Here is a 17,863-nt window from a genome sequence, read left to right as displayed (position 1 = left end):
AGAGATGAGTCCACTGTCTGAGGCCATAAGAAGATCATTTGTAACCTTCACTAATGCTGTTTCTGTACTATGATGAATTCTAAAACCTGACTGAAACTCTTCAAATAGACCATTCCTCTGCAGATGATCAGTTAGCTGTTTTACAACTACCCTTTCAAGAATTTTTGAGAGAAAAGGAAGGTTGGAGATTGGCCTATAATTAGCTAAGATAGCTGGGTCAAGTGATGGCTTTTTAAGTAATGGTTTAATTACTGCCACCTTAAAAGCCTGTGTTGGTACATAGCCAACTAATAAAGATAGATTGATCATATTTAAGATCGAAACATTAAATAATGGTAGGGCTTCCTTGAGCAGCCTGGTAGACATAAAGCCTTAAATAAGACATAAACCATTTCTACAAACGGACACAACCTTTTATTTAAACAATCTTGGAACCTGAAGCCTTGAATCATATTTACTCTTGTTATACACATGCCGTGTTCAACTCAGCCACATTGGGTGTGCAGCCAGTACATTCTGAGCTGAGTGCCGGTCCCAAGCCCGGACAAATGAGGAGGGTTGCGTCAGGAAGGGCATCCGGCGTAAAACAAGCCAACCGAACTATGCAGACTCAGAATCGAATTCCCATACCGGATCGGTCGCGGCCCGGGTTAACAACGTCCGCCACCGGTGCTATTGCCCAACAGGGTGCCGGTGGAAATTGGGCTACTGCTGGGCGAAGACGACGAAGAAGAGGAGGAAAACGCTGCCACGAACAGCGGGAGAAGAAGAAAACTAGAAGGGTGGAAATGAGAGTGGGGACTTTGAATGTTGGTAGTATGACTGGTAAAGGGAGAGAGCTGGCTGATATGATAGAGAGGAGAAAGGTAGACATATTGTGTGTGCAAGAGACCAAGTGGAAGGGAAGTAAGAGCAGGAGCATCGGAGGTGGGTACAAGTTGTTGTACCATGGTGAGGACAGGAAGAGAAATGGTGTTGGGGTCATTTTAAAGGAAGAGTATGGTAAAAGTGTGCTGGAGGTTAAGCGAGTGTCTGACAGGGTGATGAGTGTGAAGTTGGAAATTGAAGGGGTGATGATGAATATCATCAGTGCATATGCCCCACAGGTTGGTTGTGAGATGAAGGAGAAAGAAGATTTCTGGAGTGTGTTAGATGAGGTGGTGGAGAGTGTGCCCAAGCAGCTAGGACAGTACTGGGTATGACATCTGGACAGTGGAAGGAAGACAAGGAGACTTGGTGGTGGAATGAAGAGGTCCAGGAAAGCATAAGGAGAAAGAGGTTGGCGAAAAAGTTTTGGGATAGTCGAAGAGATGAAGAAAGTAGACAGGAGTACAAGGAGATGCGGCGTAAGGCGAAAAGAGAAGTGGCAAAAGCAAAGGAAAAGGCATATTGCGAGCTGTACAAGAAGTTGAATAGTAAGGAAGGAGAAAAGGACTTGTACCGATTGGCCAGACAAAGGGACAGGAAAGGATGTGCAGCAGGTTAGGGTGGTAAAAGATGCACATGGTAATGTGCTGACAAGTGAGGAGTGTGTGCTGAGAAGGTGGAGGGAATATTTTGAAGAGTTGATGAATAAAGAAAATGAGCGAGAGAAAAGGCTGGATGATGTGGTGAGAGTAAATCAGGAAGTAAAAGAGATTAGCAAGGAAGAAGTGAGGGCTGCTATGAAGAGGATGAAGAGTGGAAAGGCAGTTGGTCCAGATGACATTCCAATGGAGGCATGGAAATGTCTAGGAGAGATGGCAGTAGAGTTTCTAACCAGATTGTTTAATAAAATCTTGGAAAGTGAGAGGATGCCTGAGGAGTGGAGACGAAGTGTGCTTTTTCCTATTTTCAAGAACAAGGGTGATGTGCAGAGCTGCAGTAACTACAGAGGCATAAAGCTGATCAGCCACAGCATGACGTTATGGGAAAGAGTAGTAGAAGCTAGGCTTAGAAAACAGGTGAAGATCTGTGAGCAGCAATATAGTTTCATGCCAAGAAAGAGCACTACAGATGCAAAGTTTGCTCTGAGAATACTGTTGGAAAAGTACAGAGAAGGACAGAAAGAGTTACATTGTGTGTTTGTGGACTTAGAAAAAGCTTATGATAGGGTGCCAAGAGAAGAGTTGTGGTATTGTATGAGGAAGTCTGGAGTGGCAGAGAAGTATGTTAGGGTAGTGCAGGACATGTACAAGAATAGTGTGACAGCGGTGAGATGCGCAGTCGGAATGACAGACTCATTCAAGGTGGAGGTGGGATTACACCAAGGATCAGCTCTGAGTCCTTTCTTGTGATGGACAGGTTGACAGATGAGATCAGACATGAGTCCCCATGGACTATGATGTTTGCAGATGACATTGTGATCTGTAGTGAGAGTAGAGAGCAAGTTGAGTCTAGTCTGGAGAAGTGGAGATATGCTTTGGAGAGAAGGGGAATGAAAGTCAGTAGAAGCAAGACTGAGCACATGTGTGTGAATGACAGGGAGCCCAGTGGAATAGTGCAGTTACAAGTAGAAGAAGTGGTGAAAGTAGATGAGTTTAAATATTTGGGGTTAACTGTTCAAAGTAATGGAGAGTGTGGTAGAGAGGTGAAGAAGAGAGTGCAGGCAGGGTGGAGTGGGTGGAGAAAGGGCAGGCGTGATTTGTGACTGAAGAATATCAGCAAGGGTGAAGGGGAAAGTTTACAAAACAGTAGTGAGACCAGCTATGTTGTATGGTTTAGAGACAGTGGCACTAACAAAAAGACAGGAGGCAGAGCTGGAGGTGGCAGAGCTGAAAATATTGAGATTCTCTTTGGGAGTGACAAGAATGGACAAGATTAGGAATTAACGTATCAGAGGGACAGCTCAGGTGGGACGGTTTGGAGACAAAGTCAGAGGTGCGAGATTGAGATGGTTTGGACATGTGCAGAGGAGGGACCCAGTGTATATAGGGAGAAGGATGCTGAGGATGGAGCCACCAGGCAGGAGGAGAAGAGGGAGACCAAAGAGGAGGTTCATGGATGTGCTGAGAGAGGACATGCAGGTGGTTGGTGTGACAGAGGAAGATACAGAGGACAGGGTGAGATGGAAACGATTGATCTGCTGTGGCGACCCCTAACGGGAACAGCCGAAAGACAAAGAAGAAGAAGAAGAAGATACACATGCCGTGTTCATCTTATAAGTGGTGAGGGGAAATGTTTCTCTCAAGCTAACAGACAACACTTACAGTAACAGGAAACGCTGCGGCCCCACTTATACCTGGCATTAAAACATGCAGGCATCCATTTCAAATGAGCAAATATTTGCACAAAAACAATAAAGTCTATCAGTTTGAAGATTAAATATCTTGTCTTTGTGGTGTATTCAAATGAATATAGGTTGAAATCATTGTATTCTGTTTTTATTTGCATTTCACACAACGTCCCAACTTCATTGGATTTGGGGTTGTAAGTTATGGTGGTGTTTTGTTTTGTTTTTTTGGTTTTTGCAAAGTAGATGAATAACCCATCTTCAGCAAGTGAAAAGCCAAAAGCAGAGGAGAATACTGATTTATGGAGCTGCTTCACCTGTGGTCCACAGGACAATCTGGATGTGGGAATGTGTGACTGGTTACATTAACTGACAGTATGCTAACCCATTCAGTCATACATTCCCTTCCAAAAAAACAACCCCCCCCCCCCCCCCCCCCCAAAAAAAAAAAAAAAAAAAGGCTTTTTCACAATGCAATGATGAAATGAAATATGAATACAGCACTCTGCGATGTGATTTCTAACAATTTTGTTTTATGGATATGGTTGGAACAAGTGGGATTATACTTTAGCCTTTTTGTGGTTCTCAAACTATGAGTTTGAGTCACCACTTCTGGGGTCACCCTATTTTAGTCTCTCAACTTAACTTTGAACTTTTTAATATTTCACATTATAAATATTTGTTGTAAGAAACAACAAAAATGCCACAGACCAGTGGCTTTGCATGAAACACACATACTGTATTCAATACAACAGCAAATGTCAGTGATCTCATCTTTAAATGGAACAAATTGCACTAATTGGAGTGTAATTTTCAAAATGGCATGGGTAACTGCCCAAGAACATCCTTGATATTGTTGAGGGATAAGATGGATGTGGTCTGTGTGACAGAAGAACATGCAGATTATGAACCCAAATTCAAGAACACAAAGAAGATATAGATGAAAACAAAGATGATCCTCAATACTCCTGCTTCATGGCCTAAGCAGAGTTAGGATCACATCTTTTCCTAGACAGGGGTCTGAGGAAGGCCACTGTAGTAGGTAATACTTTACTTTCTCTGACAAATCTGAAACTTATATGCAAACCCTTCTACTCCAACATGACAGAATAGTGAAAGATGACACATGACTAAGCACAAGCAGAAAAAGAGCTTATTGTCATTGGTCTTGTGGGGTGGGGGGAGGAACTACAGCATTTCCTGTATTGGTCCTTCACTGGAGAAAAAGTCCATGAAACATCTGTTCTACATATTTCTTCTTTGCAAATTTGCATCTTTTCCTTGTTGATATTTCACATCTTTCATGAGCCGTGAAACCTATGCAAAACCTTCTCCATAGTCCATCTACACTCATACATATGGCTGATTTGACAATCAAAATGTCCAGGGACTTCTAAAACTCTATCAGGGACTGATAGATAAAAGGACAGAGCTTCCTGTTGTGGATTTACCTGCTGTGCGTTTCTCTTGTCAGTAGTAGCCCTGCGCAGGTTTTCAGCTCCCTCCTTGATCTTCAGTTCCTTGCGTATTTCTTTGCGGATACGTTCTCTTTGCTCATCCAGAAGCTGCTGTACGCCAGAGTCAGAGAAATCTGAGTTCTGGTCCAGACCAAGTTGCTCCAGGACAGACAGCCCACCTGGGTCACTCTGGATGAGTCATCAGCAAGAGAAAAGAAAGATGTGGGACATCAGGGGAAAAGGGAAAAGTCATTAAGAACAGAATAAACATCTCAGATTGGTATAACTGCGACCTTACAAAGACACATTATTACCCCTTAGGCTGGTAAGATGAGGTGTTGGGATTAACAATTATTTTGGTAATTATCTAAGGTAACACATTGATTATACACCTAACAGAGTGACTAATACAATGATTATTCAACTGCTGCAATAAGAGGACTAGTAAGGGAAGCCACCAAGACACTCAGATAACTCTGAAGAAGTTATAGGCTTCTGCAGTTACGACTCAGTGCTGTGCAGAAGACTGTGGTAAATTTAATGTCAAATATTGTGAAGATGCTAAATATCTAATATTTATGAATAAATAAAAGTAAAACGTATCAAGCAAAATGTGTCCAAAATACTCTGATCATCAAAAATATTATAAAATATTTTGGATTATCAATTTATTGATTACTATGACTCATCACTGCAGCCTTAGTTGAGAGTGATGAAGACGTAAACACATTTACACTCTGTATTTAAACAGTGTTTGTTCAAATTATTGGGCTCATCTGAAAAAATAAGAAGTTTTTCCATTTTACTTACTAGCTTTATTAAATTGTCATTTATATTTTAGTCTTTATTTTATTTGTTGCCAATTATCATTCTGAATCTTTACATTAGGACCACAATGGAAATAAGTGACTTATAAAAATATACTAAATAAACTGAAATTCCATCCACACAGACACAGTCTTTCACATGTAAGCATGACAACGTCTGGGTGACAGCTGCTCAAATTTCTAGGCTACTTATTCCAAACTAGTCATTGCTACAATTTCTTAATATACCTTGTAGAAAAATTTTCACCCATGCACTCCGGTCACACAAGCTGCATAGGTATTGCTTCCAAAATAATGAGTTGTGTAGACAAAGAACAAGCCAGAAATATTCAGGAACACGCAGGAGAGAAAGTGTGTCACCAGAAAATCAGTTGCTCGCCTACTATTAGATGAAACACAGAAAGCAAACAAGTAAACAACAACACTTGACCTCTGAGCTGTCCTCATCGTCCTCATCACCATGCCAGCACATAGTTCAGACAAACAGGATGTCCCAAAAGATCCAAAATACAGCAACCTCGGTCCACTCCCGGGTTAAGACAAGCAGTTAGTGCCTCACTGAGCAAAATTGGTTGGCGTGGAAATGATAAAATGAGATAAAGAGTTAAGTGAGGGAGGAGGGGGAACGCCTCCAAAAGGCGAGGATATCCGTCCCAACACCAAGCTGGTCAGGCCTTTCCTGTTTCCTCTGATTTAGCGGTTATCAGTGAAGAGAGCAAGAAGGACAGAAACTCCATGTATCAGGAATATATTATCCCTCTAAGTACAATCAGTTTCCTTTTTAAAATTATTTCTGGATGCAACACTATAAGACCATCTTATCGATTAATCAGACTTCTCATAAAGTGAATCTGTGGCCCTATTTCTGTTCCCACACTGGCCAATCATATCATCTCCAGGGAGACCACGAGTCAAGGATGTGTTTTCCAAGCATTAGCTCAAAGCCAGAGAATTATGTTTGGACAAAATCCTACAAATCCAGTCCTGATTTCACTTTCCAGTTACCATATGAAACAGCATATAAGACAGAAACACATTCCAGTCTGAAAACATGCTTGAACCTCTTTATGAGCAGTAACAGCTGCAGTGTGCAAAGTTTGCTAGGCTCACACATCTTAAGCAGGGGCATGATGTCCCTGCTCAATCTTGCACAAAGTTTGTGAGACATGAATTTTCCATTTGTATTTAGCAATTCATAGATATCACATAGCTAGCCGTGCACCACAGCCACTGTTCAGGCTGCTATTAATGTGCCACAGGGCTAAATGTTAGCTGGCTGCCACACCCCATTTTAGGATTGGAGGTGACAAAGTTTATTTTCATAGTATCTCTAGAGAAATTTTGCACTGATGGATCAAATTAAAATACTAGTAGAGTAGTGAAAAGTTTGACCATGACCAAGAAAACATTCCAGGCTAGTGAAGCTATTTAAGGACAAGTACACTTTTTTTTTTTGTTTACAGCTTTACTCAAAAAACATTTTTAGAAATGAAGCCTCAGTGCTTCAGTCTGTCTTTCATTTTGTTCAGGGCCGCCAAAGTCAATCCAGTAGAGATTCACATAGGGAGTTAAAACAAGTTTCTGTAATCTGACTAGGATCAGTTATACACATAGCAGACTAGCTGTTTCACTGAGTGCTCTACTACCCTTTGACAAATCCTTTTTTTTTTTTTCATAAGTTGCTTAACAGGATATATGTGCATGCCACAAGGGCATCTCGAGTAGCGCTCTAAATAAATTTGCACTGTGGTGTTGCTACTTTGAGCAGACAGTGGATTTTTGTAACTCCTGCAGTGGTTGATGTGGCGACACAGTTTGTTGCCAAGTTTGCCTTCCCTAGTGGGTACATTCACAAAAACGATAGCCAGTAGGGGAATTTTTTTGTCACCATATTTGGTTTTCCTCAATGATCCGTGCTGCAACATGAGTTTTGTGATGAACAGAAGAAAGCCTGCAGAAGAAAGCACCGTCAGCAATCTCAGCTGTAACATTCATTCATTTTCTATACATGCTTACTCCAGTGAAAGGTCACGGGGGGCTGGAGCCTATCCCAGCAGTCATATAAGCCTAGTAACTGTGGAACCCTTGGTGAATCCCCCTGGCAGATCTATGTGCAAGCATTCTGGGGTGTGCCATGAATCATATGAATGCAGTGTGTGCACACAATTAAAATGAAATTGTCTTTTCAGCACAAGAAATACATTCTCAAGTGCACAAATTAGCCATAATTGGATGCTTAAATTAACCAGGAAGGAGTTTCATAAAGAAGGTCATATTTATAACACATAAAGTAGATATCAATACCTTCAAAATGGAATCAGTTTGAAGAGTTTTATTTACTGCCCACATGAGCTTTTCTTCTAATAAAATTCAACCACTAAATATTTTTTTTTTTTCAGATTTCAGAGGTTTCTCCCACAATAACTGTTTACCACAGATATGTCAAATTTACATATTTCATAGCCAATATAGCTGGCACTAAGGAGCCAATAAATGGAAAGGCTTCTGTGAGTGTAATGGTATGCTTCAGTGTCTCAAACATGGATGCTCGCAATAGTCAATGTAATATTTTCCATAGTTTGAACATACATAAACTTCACAGTTTAGTGTCAATGTCTGTTGTTTGACTATAGTCCAAGTCTAGATGTGCATGAGAACTGCCACAGAAAATTTCAGGCCTCTAAGTCCATTATTTGCTGAGATATTCTACCTTGAACATGGCTCCAGAAATGACAGCCATAATTTTTGCCTAAAAAACGGCAGACCCCATGCACACTAAATTGGCCATATCTCAGAAACTACTTGGCCTACAGGCCTCAACCTTCAGATTTGTTGTTCTGAATAGTCTGGGAATATTTGGTTAAAATTTAAAGAAAATCTGAGACAAAGTGTGTGAGGCCCCTCAAATATTTGTTGAATTGACATGGAATGACCCTTAGTGATGGGGAGAAGACCTCGAACCATACAAGAATAGCAATTGAATCATTATCGTTTGTGTACCTGTTTGTTAAATGTTGCATCAATCACTGACCTTCAACTGCTTTTCCGGGTTCGGGTCGCGGGGGAAACAGCTCCAGCATGGGACCCCAAACTTTCCTTTCCCATGCCACATTAACCACCTTTGACTGCAGGATCCTGAGGCAAGGCGTTCCCAGGCCAGTGTGGAGATATAATCTCTCCACCTAGTCCTGGGTCTTCCCCGGGGTCTCCTCTCAGGTGGACGTGCCTGGAACACCTCCAAAGGGAGGGGTTCAGGAGGCGTCCTTACCAGATGCCCGAACCACCTCAGTTGGTTCTTTTCAACGCAAAGGAGCAGCGACTCTACTCCGAGCTCCCCACAGATGACAGAACGTCTCACCCTATCGCTAACGGAGACACCAGCCACCCTCCTGAGGAAGCCCATTTTGGCCGCTTGCACCCACAACCTAGTTCTTTCAGTCATTTTCAAAATAATTTAAAATAGTTTTAAAAATGTTTAAAAATTTCAGTTTATCACTTAGCAAGGTCAACTAATTCAATATAAAGAATACACTTCACCCTCGAGCTTCACTGCTGACCCACTGTAGCACATCAAATATGGCAACAGCAAATGAAAATAAATGAGTCATTTCTCATCCCATGCAGCTTGTTAGCAAAGTAGCCCAGTGAGGACGATACAGCAGCAGTGACAAAGGAGGTAATGACTGCGTAATTTATTAGATAACTCCACCAACAGAGGTTAATTCAATCAGACTGTGTGAACAGTCTGGAGAAGCCCAGGGCCAAATGTAAAAGGATAAGACAGAACGTGGTTAAAGCTCAGATCTTGTGTTCCCTCCCTCTGCTGCTTTGTGACAACACAGCCTGGAGTCTTCCTACTGAGTCACCATTCAACACAGACAACAAAGACCATGCAGAGGTCAGGCTAAAGTGTAGCAGTGCCTACATGTTTAAAAAAAAAAAAAAAAAAAAAAAAAGGGGGGGGGGGGGGAGCACGAAAAACACTCATTTTCCCAAACATGATGGCATGCCTCTTGGGGCCGAGGCCGCAGACTGGAGCCCAAAAGTCTGTCTTTTTATAAACCAGTGTCACAACTGAAGAAACATACAATGCACAACAATAACAGTGCAGCCTTCAAGTCTATCTAAAAGTCATTGTTATTCAGAAATCACTGTGTTCTCCTTTCATTCAATGGAGAACCACTTCACCCATTTTTACCTGTTCATCTGTTACCATGGAAGCTACACGTACACAGGCTAATAAACTGTTATACAGAAACTGCTGCCTTTGTAGGTAAGATAGTATGCCGCATCCACACCGGGCGCGACCAGACGTCACAAATCATCAAATAGGAGGAGCTTCCATTCCGCTTCCCGGCTCCGGTTGTCAGTCAAGTTAACATGACGGACCTTGATCACACGGAGCGAGTTGTTGTGGAAAGCTCCCAATTCGGGGAGTATCATTATTTGCTGCACGAGCTGCGTCTGGATGACGGCCGCTTTCAGCGGTCCTTCTGCTTCTGCTGGACCCAGTTTGAGGACCTCCTGTCCCGTTCCCGAGTGCACATGTAAACAATAAAAAAAAAAAAAAAAAAAAACTCGGTTGCTTGCTGTGGGGCACCATTAACTACATCTGTGTAGTTAATAAGTAAAATAATCACCATGGACGATTCGCTCACGCGCGCACATAAAGAGAAAAGAAACTCCGCTGCTTGCTGTGGGGCTGCTCCTCCTCTCTTCCCCCAAAAAATCTGTCATAATTGTGTTTAGAAACCAGTCACCATTTGTTTTATTATACATCTGTGTAGTTAATTTATAAAATAATCTTCAGGGACGATTCGTTTGCGTGCATGTAAAAAAAGAAAAAAAAAAAAAAACTCCGCTCCCGCTGCTGTGGGGCTGCTGCTCGCTCCAAAAACTCTGTCATAATTGTGAAATAAAGGACAAAAGAGACATAAGTCCTGCTCACAGGCTGGCTTCCAGAGACAGGACATGTTCACATCTTCAGTCAAACTCCGGACATCTCCACATCACTACATATTCAGTCCCTGATTGGTTATTGCGTCGCGACAAGACAAAAAAGTTCAGATTTTTCAACTTGGGGAGGAGGGCAACGCGATGTGACGCGACGCAATATCGTGCTACAAACATGCCAAGCACTCAAAATCGCTTCACTCGTGTTGCTTCATTCGCATCCATTGCGTTGTGCTGCGTGGCTTGGCACCAAAACGCGTCGTTCCATAGGGATTACATGGCAACCTGTTGCTGCTGTCGCTCGTGTCGCGCACGGTGGCCCAGTGTGAACGCGGCAGTAGAGATCATTCAAATCAAAACTGTTCGATAATAAACAATGTTAATGCAACGTGACAAATCATACATAGATTTTGCTCAAGAAGCCCCTTTTACAAGTTGAAGAACAGACATTGTAAAACTTAATGAGGCCAAGACAGCATCCTGAATATCACAATAATGCATTTAATATTTTCTAACACGCTTTACATTTCGAGAAGTACAACAGAGAAAATGTAACACATAGGAGACATTAAATAAACAATAATGCTATCCAAAAACACAAATTATTCGTCAGTTATGTTACCAGATACTTGGAAGGATGCTTGTTTTGATGTCCCATCTGACTTTGTTGGTGTCTTGGACCAAAAATTGTCCATTATGTCTGCAATGTTCCAGAACACAAGGCAATGCCTTACAATGAATTAAATTAATTACATTAGACAGATTAAAGCCTCAGTCTGTTTAGTTTTTCAGCCGATTTATAAAAGTGTGAAGATCATATTTATACAAGATCTGAAACATCTTTCGCAGCTCAGCACGTTACAGTATGTGTGCGTGGGGGGGGGAGTTGTCAATTTAATAAGTGAAGTGCGCAACGCATCTGCGCATGCGTGGGTCAAACGGGGGCAAAAATTCCAGCTCCCAAACTCGCACCGCTCCCACTGAATTTCGTATACAGTAGCATTAGCGGACTGTAAAAGTTAAGGCTTTTACAGGGATTGTTTCAAAGGCTTTAAGCCTTAAGCGACGCATACAATAATGACAGGGGCTGTTTTCAAATGGTCAAACGGAATTTATAGGCTTGAAATTTGGCTGAAAACACACGACTGCAAAGCTCCGCCGAGTCCACCCAAAGACAGAAAAAAGAAGAAATGTGGTCGTAAACCTCTGTTTATTCTACACAATTTCGCCACATAAAAGAAAGATCCAGACGGATGTAAAAGACAGACTAAAATTGTAAGTTTCTTGCACACATTTATTTTGTCAATATCCTGAAACAGTGCCACCGTTTTTGTGCATCGGCTTATGACTGTAATGTCGCGCCAAGAATGACGTGGCGCGTAATATTGTAAAATTGACATGTTCTATAAACAAACTGCATGCATGCATATACTGTATGTCTGTCAACTTATCAAAACAAACGTGACACCAAAGAGGTTACATGCAAGACTCACCTTCATTGTCGTCAATTTGAAGCTGGCGGAGTAGCGATTTCTCATCCCTGCTTAGCAAATATTCTGCAATATCCACAGTTTCAGTTTCTGGACTTCGTCTAACCATCCGTCAGTTGCCTTCAAGGGGTCAGAAATTTGTTTGTCTCCAACTATCAACAAGGACTGGTCATTTTTGACAGCAGCGTGCTCTTCCTCCTTTGCCGGCACTCACGGTAGTTTCTGTACCGATGCAGCACACGCAAGCACAACCAGCTCTTCTTTCCACTTCTGTCCACTGCCGTACGTAGTCCTGGTTGTAACAGGCAATCTGCGGATCTTACAAAAACGCTTTAAATCGTCAACTTTCCAGCAGTTGAAATGATCCAAATCACAGCACTCCATACTGCTTTCTGCCACCATAGCTTGTGGGTTGATAGTCGAAGAATTCAGCCTACCCATAATGCACCGCGCGGCCTGAGATGCGCACTTCGCTTATTGGATTGTTCATTGAACTGGATGGTTTGTGGGAAAGATCATTTACAGATCTCTTAATGCCACGTCTCTCAACACTTGGAACGCGATGGAATTGATTTGGTCATCGGCTTCATGTAGCATTTGGTAAGCTATAATGTCAACAGCCAGTGATGACATCAAAAGGTACAATGTGTTTTAAGTGGGGGAAAAAAAAGTCTTGTGTTACAACTCAGCATGTCCAGTCATGCTCACAAAAGACAGAGAGGTCAGTCAGGGAAAAGACTAAGAAAAACAGCAAGAGGAGACAAAGCAGAGAGGGGAGTATGGGGACAACGAGAGAAGGAGAGACAGATGAAAAACAGCTGAGGGTCATAAGGGCTGCAGAAGAAAGTCGAGACAAATGTGTTGAAGGAAGAGACAAATGTGGCCAACAAAACTGATGACTCAGCAACTACATGGCAAATATGCTGTACGGCAACTGTACCAGTCAAGTGTTTCAAGTGTTAAATGTTTACGGAAAGAATCATTAGAAGTGTTTCATGGACTATGTTCAGTGTATAAAGTAATGCATGTCTCCAAGAGGGATTCCCTTCTGGAAGTTATTTATTTTTAAAATATGTGCAAGCTGAAAAAACAGTTTCTTTCTCCTTACAGAAAGAGAGTTGTGTCCAGAAGGGCATCTGGTGTAAAAGTTTGTGCCAAATCAATGCAGATCATAAAAACTATAGTTGAGGAGATGGACAATTCACTGAGCTGGTCCTGAATTGGGAGCAGCCAAAAGGAATACCGAAAGTAAGCAGAGAACGCCTTCAAAACCACTTGTTTCTGAATGTGTTGAATCAACACACATGGGAAATTACCAATACAAACACTGGCACACCTGTTGTGTTAGTGTTACAGATGCACTGTAAACCTGAATGTTCAAAAGATTACGTAGTGTAAAAAGTTTTAAGAAAACGTTCTACTTACTTAAACATTTCAAGTTTGTGTAACATGGTCTTGCTTTTTGAGCAAATTAAACTAAAATTTTGTAATTGAACTAACTGTATATCAAGTAAGCATAACTGAGGCACAACTTAAAAAAAATTAAGTAATTACATATGAAAATATTTGAGTAGCAGGGGTGATAATGGCCAAGTTTTGGTTTTGGTGCAGAAGGTTCCTGGTTCAATCCCACTTGCCACATTTCTCCATGTAATGTGGAGTTGTGTCAGGAAGGGCATCCGGTGTAAAACTTGTGCCAGCTCCACCTTGGATCTGCTGTGGCAACCCTGAGTGAAAAACAAAGGAGCCGGCAAAGGGACTTACTTTTACTAAATGAACACTTTAATTTAATTGTAATCATGAGGTACAAGTAGTATATAATCAAGACTTTTAAGTTTGTGGAACAACAGACTTTTAAGTTTATGAACTCAAAAGATTTGTGGCAATTGATTACCTCAATATTTTTGGGTCCTGCTAACTTCTTTGGGTTTACAGTGTGGTATGTTATAAATAGAGGTGACCTGACCTGGATGGGGATGGGCTAGCTGTCTGCCTGAGTAGGTGCTATCCAGGATCCAAAGCGGTTACATAGTGTGTTGGGTGTGGTGAAGCATGGTACCAGCACATGCTCACAGACGTGACACTCCAATGTAATTAAAGTAAATGCACACTAAATGATGAGATCCACATATGTTCCAGATGAATCCTGGTCAAATTTTAACATTCACATTAAATATATAGATAGAAATAAATACACAATCATTTTACAAAACTTCATATAATAAATAAACCTACAAAACAAGATATTTGTAATAAACATGGTGTTGGAACAAATTCTGTCTTAAAACTGTGTGAGCATGCTATCCCCTCACTGGACAAAAATCCCATTTTCCGCACAATACGTATGCGGAGGTGCAAAACTCCCAAACTGGACAGGACCACAAATCCACTGCTGTGGAAGACTTGTGGAAGTGGATAAAGCTACTGTCTGGAAATGGAAATACTGTTCAAATTCCAAGCTTTTTATACATTAGTGTAAAATTTAACCTTAACCTATATACTAATCCGAACCTCAACACAAAGCAATTGGTAGAGCATCATTACAAAAGTGGAACCACACAGTGCCCTTCCAAAAATAGTGGTTGATTTTGGGAGTGCAGAATTCTCAGGGTTCATCCGCCTTCACATTCTGAGAAGAACATCAACATCACACTGTTAGCTTTCTCTGGTCACCCCCCCCCCCCCCCCCATTCTTTTTTTTTTATCTGACTGGTGAAAACTCAACTGTTCTCTCCAAGTAGCTGCCTTTATGTATGACGGTGTCTTTTTGTTTTTTTTTTTGTTTTTTTAAGGAGAATAAAATTTTAAACTTCCCTGACCCACATTTGGTTAGATTATTTGGTCCATTTTGTTACTACAGATATATATATATACACATGCAGGTTGAATGTAAATACAGTACAGGCTGGTCAGGGTGAAGCTGCTGCTTCATATTTCACAAACAAAATGAGTGTTTGTCACAATGATGCTGGCAGCCACATGAGTCATATTCATCTTCCACTTCAGAAGGGGGAGGGCCACCTGTCAATCAACATCTATTCCTGACATTTAGTGAGCAGAGCACAGACCTGTCAATCACTGTTCATTTCCTACCAAGTGACCGTGTGAAGATCTCAGACAGCTGTCAATCATCTTCAGTCTATTTCATGTCAACGCTACAGTTCTCACAGTGCCAAGGAAGCAGACACAGGTACTTTTTTTGTAATGACAGTAATTACTGTAAAATTCATCCAGGTAATAATGTAAACAGCGTGGTCTAAAGTCTAACATTTGTTTTCACGATGTAAAATAGTAAGTCCCTTCGGCTGCTCCCTTGTTTCCATTCGGGGTCACCACAGCAAATCTGAGGTGGATCTGCATGTTGAAGTGACACGGGTTTTACGCTGTATGCCCTTCCTGACACAACTCCATATTACATGGAGAAATGTGGCAGGGGTGGGGTTTGAACCCTAACCCTTCCACACTGAAACCAAGTGCACTTAACTACTTGGCCACCACCCCTGCCTTGTTTTCACCATGTAATAATCCAAACTACATTTTCAAGATGTTGATACTCAGGAAAGTTTGAGAATGAATTTCTGTGACTCCCAAAAACGTCCTGATGATCCTTAACACACAGTAAAATGAACACCTGATTAAAATATTAATAATAATAATACTAACAGGGCTAAACTGGGCTTAGTATCAGTCTGGCTTTCCACAATGTTATCGTTTCTGCAACACAGACACTGTTTCAGTTTACGTCTATGGTTAACCAGTTCTTTGGTACAATGGTTGTGCATGTTTGAGCATTATGAATGAGTGAAAGCAGTCTACGGTCTGTGACGGCTCAAGGGTATCCAAGTCAAAGTCAACAATCCAGACATAGCTATTCCAACGTCATCAATATCACTGGGTTTTTAACTTTTGGGTTGTGTTTTTTATTTATCTTTTTTTTTGTGAGTGTGTGACTTGTTGCGATCTGGGAGTATGCACTAGTGCCGTGTGCTGCCACAATGTATTGCCGCGTTTCCCATACCACAGATCCATCCTCAAACCGGTTATCTGCCAAGATGGTTGCCACCTAGGACTATTTCCACATCTTTAAAGTAACCATCTATCTGCCGTACCCAGATGAAACCAAGCTGCAATCTTTGATCATGTCAGATGAAGTCAACCTGGAAGTGCAGTATCTTAACTGGCCGACTGAGGCTGGTTCCAAAACAGAGGACTCTGTTAAAAAGTCCTCTCGTAGCATCTTTAGCACAGAGGCCACTCGATGCGGCTGATAGTGGAGAGCTGTGTCTGTTTGGATTATTTTATTACAAACACCTGGAATAATACATCTTGTTGTGTGGTGAAGCATCCTAATGGATCCTCTAAGACATCTCTGTTGCAATATTCAGGCAGAGTTCTTGTCAGATTTAACATTGTACACTAACAGCGTTAGCACTTTTAGCAGCTGTCAGTAGCTTAAGTTTGTTAGGTCCACTTAATGCATGATTACTGAGAAAATAATGACTTCATCGTACTGCTACTGTGAACATGGTGACACCCAGAACATGGCCCAGACACGAGCTTCATATCAGCTGTTCTGGGCCTCTATTGAAAACCTATGAGTGACACAGGTTTTGTCTAGTACATATGCATGCGCACACACACACACACACACACACACACACACACACACACACACACACACACACACACACACACACACACACACACACACACACACCCACCCTGTGGGTTTAACAAGCACCCCTTTGGCCTTCTCCACCTACTGGGGGTCCCCAACACTGAGGAACCTGTGTGTTGTTTACAGAAATGAACCACGTGACCAAAATGTCATAGCTAATGAACATTAGCCACTTTCAGTGAGCACATTGGTGGTGCAGCAAGTAGAGTGTTCACTCAAGGCTTGGTTTCCCAAGCCAGATCTTTAATTAATTTATATTGCCACCATGTTTCATATTGTCATGAGCAGGTGACAATGGCAAGGACATGCATTTCATACAGTAGTAATGTCCCCCCCCACGTGAAGTCTGCAATGTTAACTTATCATACTTGACTCTACATAAATAGAAATATATATGTGTGCGTATATACACACATATACATATATACACACACCCACTGAACAAAACTATAAATGTACCACTTTTGTTTTTGCTCCCATTGTTCAAGAGTTGAACTCAAAGATTTACAACATTTTCTAAATGCACAAAGACTTATTTCTCTCAAATACTGTTCACAAATCTGTATAAAGCTGTTAAAGAGCACGTCCCCTTTGCCGAGATAATCCATTCCACCTCACAGGTGTGACATATCAAGATGCTGATTAGACAGCATGATTATTGCACAGGTGTGCCTTAGGCTGGCCACAATAAAATGTGTATATAGAAAATGTTTTAGATCTTTGAGTTCAGCTCATGAAAAATGGGAGGAAAAACAAGTGTTAATATTTCTGTTCAGTGTAGTTCCTTCAGCTTCACCCTTTTTGACTCGGGGTTGCCACAGCAGATCCAATATGCATTGGCATGTTGATTTGGCACAAGTTTTATGCCAGATGCCCTTACTGACACAACTCCCCATTACATGGAGAATGGGCAGGGGCGGCCTTGAACTGGGAACCTTCTGCTCAGAAAACAAGTGCAGAAATTTTGACAAATGAATAATGTAATATTATTTGAAGTCTTAGACATCATTACAAAATATAAAGTGTGGTGGTAAGTAGGCTACAAAGAAATTTCAGCGCCTATATAGTAGAGCCCGACCGATATATCGGCCGGCCGATATTATCGACCGATATAAGCCCTTTTCAAAGTAGTCACTATCGGCAGAAATTTTGCCGATAGAACGCTGATAATTTCTCATAAACAGAACAGTTACTGAAATAATGTTTGTGTCAGCAATGTAAAATGTCCTTGCACCGTTTGTCCAGTA

At 41.5% G+C, this 17,863-nt stretch overlaps 1 protein-coding gene across 2 annotated transcripts in view; it reads right to left on the bottom strand.

Moving 5' to 3' along the window:
* Window positions 1-17,863, bottom strand: part of LOC117525675 (serine/threonine-protein kinase N1-like) — a 125,661-nt gene that overhangs the window by 55,800 nt on the left and 51,998 nt on the right. Inside the window, exons 1-2 of one of the 2 annotated variants that reach the window (XM_034187598.1) lie at window positions 5,926-6,068; window positions 4,663-4,857 (exon numbers count right to left, since the gene is read on the bottom strand). In XM_034187598.1, the coding sequence (XP_034043489.1) occupies window positions 4,663-4,857; window positions 5,926-5,967 (237 nt within the window). In that variant the 5' untranslated portion in view covers window positions 5,968-6,068. Of the gene's footprint in view, window positions 1-4,662; window positions 4,858-5,925; window positions 6,069-17,863 lie in introns of those variants that run through there. The other variant, XM_034187599.1, reaches the window with a different exon arrangement.

Source organism: Thalassophryne amazonica, chromosome 15 (genome assembly GCF_902500255.1).
Source record: "Thalassophryne amazonica chromosome 15, fThaAma1.1, whole genome shotgun sequence".
In the NCBI taxonomy this organism is placed as follows: domain Eukaryota; kingdom Metazoa; phylum Chordata; class Actinopteri; order Batrachoidiformes; family Batrachoididae; genus Thalassophryne; species Thalassophryne amazonica.
Note: the sequence above shows the minus strand (reverse complement) of the source record. Positions and strands in the feature narration are given on the sequence as shown.